The sequence below is a fragment of the Lytechinus pictus genome, chromosome 15 (assembly GCF_037042905.1).
Source record: "Lytechinus pictus isolate F3 Inbred chromosome 15, Lp3.0, whole genome shotgun sequence".
NCBI classification, from domain to species: domain Eukaryota; kingdom Metazoa; phylum Echinodermata; class Echinoidea; order Temnopleuroida; family Toxopneustidae; genus Lytechinus; species Lytechinus pictus.
This window is the reverse complement of record NC_087259.1, coordinates 16562866-16568318: the sequence shown is the minus strand read 5'-3', so window position 1 is coordinate 16568318 and position 5453 is coordinate 16562866. Positions and strand designations below refer to the sequence as shown.

Genomic DNA, 5453 nt, shown 5'->3' with positions numbered 1-5453 from the left:
ACAGTCCAATCCTTAGGTCCTACCAGCACGATCGATGTCTCAATCAGGGAACTTCACCTCCAAATCATGGACCTCACAAAAAGCAGTCTGCAACTGCTTCCTCCTCTGAGGAGGTAAACGCCACACCAAGCCTACACATATCTTCTCTCAATACTCGTGGGGTAAAGTCCAACAGAGACTTCATTCTTCTACTACTCAAACAGACTGATTTTCTACTACTTCAAGAGCACTGGATTCATGAGGGTGAACTAGGTTTCTTGAATAATCTTCAGTCAGATTTTCATGCCTTCTCCAAAGCCCATGATCAGCTATGCTCTCTCCCAACTAGAAGAGGCAGAGGAGGTGTTGCCACCCTTGTCAAGAAGGTGCTCCCATGCTCACTAAAGGTTATTCCAACAATCTCTCCAAGGGTACTTTGTCTCCATTTGCTCTTTGGAAAACACAATGTGCTGGTTTACAACTGCTACATGCCTTGTGATGCCTCATCTGAAGCCCTCGCCGAATACCAGGCCATCTTAGAAGAAATCCAATGCATCATGCAGCAGAACAGGTCTAGCAGTGTCATCATTGGTGGTGACTTGAATGTGGATCTCCATAACAAGGAACGGAAAAAAAGAGCATTCAACATTCTTGACTCTTTCATGGCCGAGAACGACTTGGTGTGCCTATCAAGGACACTTGGGGACAGCGAGGCCTACACTTATCAAAGTGATGATGGCACCAAACGGTCCAACATTGACACTTTTTTAACCCACAGCAAGTCTGCTGGTGACTTCTCCAACCTCCTGATCTACAATGATGAACCCCTCAACCTGTCTGACCATTCTCCTATCAAGGTAACCTGGTCACCTGCATCATCTAGTGTATCCGAAGCAAGGACTCACCACACAGTTCCCAGCAACCCTCTCCGCCGTCCAAAAGTCAAGTGGAAGGAGTTGTCAAAACAGATGATCAAGGAGCTGTATACAGAACCTCTTGATGTAGCTTCGGAGGACATTCTTGTTTCCCTTGCGGACGTTATGCCTGATGAGAATCTCCTTGACTTTGTTACTGCCAGACTGCAGTCAGCCCTTGTTCAGACCTCTATGAATCTTCCTCACACAAAAGGGAATGGTAGAGGTAAAGGGAAGACTGAGTGGAGTCCCGAAGTGGAGGAGTGTTATCAAAGGCACATCAACATGTGGAAAGACTGGAAAAGATCTGGAGAGGACAAGAACAGTCCAGTTGGTGTGTTATCTGCCGATTTGAAAAAAGCCTTTCGTGCTAAGCTTAGGCAGGCAAGAGCTGCCTGCAGGAATGGTCTTCTGTCAAGAATTGAGGAAGCCGACGAACACAACGACAAGCTGTTCTATACACTAGTGAAAGAACAAGGCCCTGGCTCTGATGTGCACCAACTCAACCTTGGAGGTCTCACCTACTCTGGGCCCGATATCATCCAGGGATGGACTCGGCATTTCCAGGACCTTGCTACCCCAACTGTCTCCAGTCCTACACAGGTTCTGAATCCAACACATCCTGAGAATATAGACTCCCTTGTTATACACCATCCACAAGGGCTTGACCATCTCTTCACTTCGAAGGAGCTGTCCCAGGCCATCTCTTCCTTGAGGCCTGGCAAAGCTAGTGGTCCGGACAACATCTCTCCTGAGCACCTAATGTACACTGGTTGCACCACTAGGATCCTTATCCTCATCATGATGAACTGGATGATACATCTGAAGCACATTCCTCTCAGTCTTAAAGATGGCCTTGTCATCCCTCTCTTCAAAGGTGGGAACAAGAATCCAACAGACCCAGGAAACTATAGGGGCATCACTCTGACTCCAGTCTTAGGGAAGTTGTTGGAGTTGTTGGTAAAGCCCAAACTTTCCCAACACTTGCAAGAACACCAAATTCCAGACCCGTTGCAATTTGGCTTCCAACGAGAGAGGTCCTGTACTCTTACAGGTAAAGCACTCGACCTTGTCATCGAAGTGTACAAGTCCCTCAACCAACCTTTGTACATAGCTATGTTGGATGCCCAGAAAGCATTCGACACGGTCTGGCAAGATGGTCTCCTTTCGAAGATAGCAGTGACTCGTCCACCTACAGTGCTGCTTGATACAATTTCTGAATTTTACAACAGCTGTTCAAGCAAGGTTTTCTGGAAACATGAAGTTGGTCCCTCCTTTCCTGTCCTCCAAGGAGTAAGGCAGGGGGGAGTGCTTTCCCCCATGCTGTACACTCTCTACATCAACGACCTCATCAAGCGTCTGAGGGAGTATCATCTTGGCTGCTCAGTCGGCAACCTATATGTTGGGGTCATAGCCTTCGCGGATGACATTGCACTTCTTAGCAATGAGCCCATGGAACTGCAGCAGATGTTGAATGTCACTTTCCATTACACTAACGAGTGGAAGTACAAGATCAACCCCTCCAAGAGTGCAATCATCGTGCTCAATCAAGACCTTCTGAACAGTGACAACTCTTGGCAGATCAATGGTGAACCGATTGCACAGGTCTCCTCACACAAGCACCTTGGCATCGTCAGGACTGACAATCTTCAGTATGACTACGCTGCTGATGCTATCACAAAGGGATACAGATCATTTTATGCCCTTGTGGGAACCTCACCACTGGGAGCAAGGGTAGTTCCCCATGTTGCTGCAAAACTATGGAAAACTTTTTGTGTTCCCAGGATGATCTTCGGCTGCTCCAGCATTCCCTTCTCAAGGGCAATGTTGAATCGCCTAGATAAGGCACAGATTCACCTATTTAAGCGGATTCTGGGTCTACCAACAACATCAGCCGACGAAGCAGTATATCTTCTCACTGACGTAATCCAAATTAGCCTGTTGGTCACCAAGGAAAAGCTCCTACTTCTGGGACAGATCTTGTGCACCGACATGGACAGGATAGAACGAAGGATGCTTCTTCATGGTATCTGTGCCAACACCAAATCCATACAAGAATGGCGTAATGCACTTCAACAACTTAGCCTTCCCCCACTTGATGAACTTGTAAGGAATCCCCCTAACTACCATCTGTGGAAGCGAATGGTTCAGTCGGCAGTGATTCAGGTGTCTGAGGCCAGGCAGCACAACGCCCTCACCAAGAAGACATCCTTGTCCTTATGGACTAGAACACCTAAACCAAAGGCGAAGGATCTGTACCCTGGGCACATTTCCAATCCAAGTCTGCGGTCAGCCATCACCATCCGTGCCCAGATCTCCTGTCAAGTCTATCTGACCCAAGTCCGGCTCGCCAAGATTGGCAAAGCACCTGATGATTGCTGTCGTCTGTGCATGTCAGCCTGCGAGGATGTGGAACATCTGGTTGCTACCTGTCCAGCCCTAGCACCTGTCCGACAGGACCTTATCCAGCGGGTTAAAGCTAATCCCAACACCAAGCAGTTCGGACCATGCTTTGAATCCACCCCTGCTCTTTTTGTAGAGTCGGTCCTTTTTTTACCTCCTGGGCGTATTAGCTGCAACACAAAAGCCCAATTACATACGCTTATTCTATACTTCTTACGCAACCTCCACACAACTCGTCAAAACTTACTCAGTACTTCATGATTGCAACTTAGAGCCTTAAATGAATTGCGGCCCTTCCAACGGCGCCGTTGATCTCCGACCTTAGCGGAGGAAGAACACAAGAGAGAGAGAGAGCTGGTGTTTGCTTTAAAAACTTGATGTGTCTCCCAAACTCTTTAAATCTGTCCAGAAGGCCAAATCCCAGACTTTCATTGTTCTCAGAAATATGGTTATCTATCTCACAAGTCAGATCATGACATCACATTCTTGGCAATCACTTCTCTACCTACAAGCCTTTCCCTTGTCAATCCAGGGAATTGTTAACAATTCTCTGTTTGTGCGAGATTTTGTTTGTCATCCTATTTTCCCCAAAGTTGTTGTAATGCGTCCTTCATGATGAATACATGTTCCCCCTTTTTAATATTGTGTAATTTCTTAACCTCTACTGCGCTCACCATTTATAATATTAAGTGATAATGTTATTTTAAACCTGGTTACAGTATTCTACTAAAAGGATAGGTGGTTATGATAGAGGAGCTCATATAGGTTAATATATTGCAAAGGATGCTTTATTGGGTTTTAAATCTTGGTCCTTGTGGCTTACATTTTGGGTACTACAATGTGTAGTACATGTTTATATCCTTACCACAACTCTTCATAATTCGTATTCACTTAAATTGAACTCTGATCTGAATAAATTGACAAAGCGATATTGCTTCCTCGAATTGTTTTTCCTATATCCTGTTCGTGGTGTCATAAGTCTTTTAAAATGAAATTTACTTTTGAACATGTGAACTAAATATTTCCTGAGACAAGTCAGTACCAGGGCGCACAGGGAAATGCCCTAGTTGGCAAATTTAACCATTAAACCAGTTTTCAGTTTGTAGTATTTGAATGACATGCAGCTTTTACTTTACTGGAACTTACTGAAGGTTGTCTGAAGGTTGTCTCATTTATAATCGCTCAATTACATTATATTGCTGCACATGTTTTAACCAATAATTTCTGGGTATTTTTCTTAAAGAAAAGCAAAAATCAAGGGGAAAATGGTACAGATACAGGAGTTAATGCAGATTCATTTTAAGGACGTTCCACAGTTATGTTTGTGCGCATTATGATCTGCGCATAGTTTACACTCTGCGCGCTGACGTCACAATGGATGAACAGGTGATTAATTAGCTGCGGGTATGAGCTGACTTTTCTGATTTTTCTCATCTTCTGCACTTTAATTGCAGATCCGATGCATTATTTCATGAAGCTAAAAAAATTGAATTATTTACCTTTATTACCTTTATTACCGGATCTACTGGAAAAATGCAATTACTTATGCAGTCGTGTTTCCAGGTCTATCACTGTTGCTATCTCCATCTAACTATTAAAATAACGTGTGCCTGTGTGCTGTGCCAGAGTTACTATTCCCAAGGGTGAGTATATTGCACTGCAGACCAAAACTTGTCTAACTGTGACTTGAATCTGTTCAACGTTGATGCAGTAACTATCTCTGCCGGCAAGGAGTTCCAGTCATTTACAACTCTGGCACTGAAAGTATTTTTTCTAACATCCAGTCTGCTTCTCTTCACATACAATTTGCATAGATGTCCACGTGTTGTCTGAGTTGATGCAGATGTAAAGAACATCTCCTTGTTCAAATCATCAATGCCATTGATGATCTTGTACGTCTGTATCATATCCCCTCTTCGCATTCTGTACTGAATGGATGGTAACTTCAAGGAACGAAGCCTTCTACTGTAGTCTTGATCTTTCAATGATGGCACCAACTTGGTCGCACGTCGCTGAACTTTTTCAATGGCTTTAAGGTCACAGACATACCTTGGGTGCCAAATAGCATTTCCATACTCAAGAATAGGTCTCACCAATGCTTTGTACAATTTAACAATGGTATCTTTATCTCTATAAATGAAAGTACGCCTGATCAGA

General features: G+C 44.3%; 1 protein-coding gene across 1 annotated transcript; it reads left to right on the top strand.

Annotated features, from left to right (window-relative positions):
* Nucleotides 1-467: 467 nt before the first annotated feature.
* LOC135156758 (uncharacterized) lies at nucleotides 468-4599 on the top strand. The gene is made up of 2 exons (XM_064110003.1): nucleotides 468-3428; nucleotides 4540-4599. Exons 1-2 carry the CDS (start codon nucleotides 468-470, stop codon nucleotides 4597-4599), a joined length of 3021 nt encoding a protein of 1006 aa, XP_063966073.1.
* Nucleotides 4600-5453: the final 854 nt, after the last annotated feature.

Bases quoted from the DNA above. Each gene is read 5' to 3' on its own strand.
- LOC135156758 (XM_064110003.1), top strand. From the start codon at position 468: ATGCCTTGTGATGCCTCATCTGAAGCCCTCGCCGAATACCAGGCCATC. The intron at 3,429-4,539 runs GTAGAGTCGGTC...TTTTTCTTAAAG, and splicing joins AATCCACCCCTGCTCTTTTT to AAAAGCAAAAATCAAGGGGA.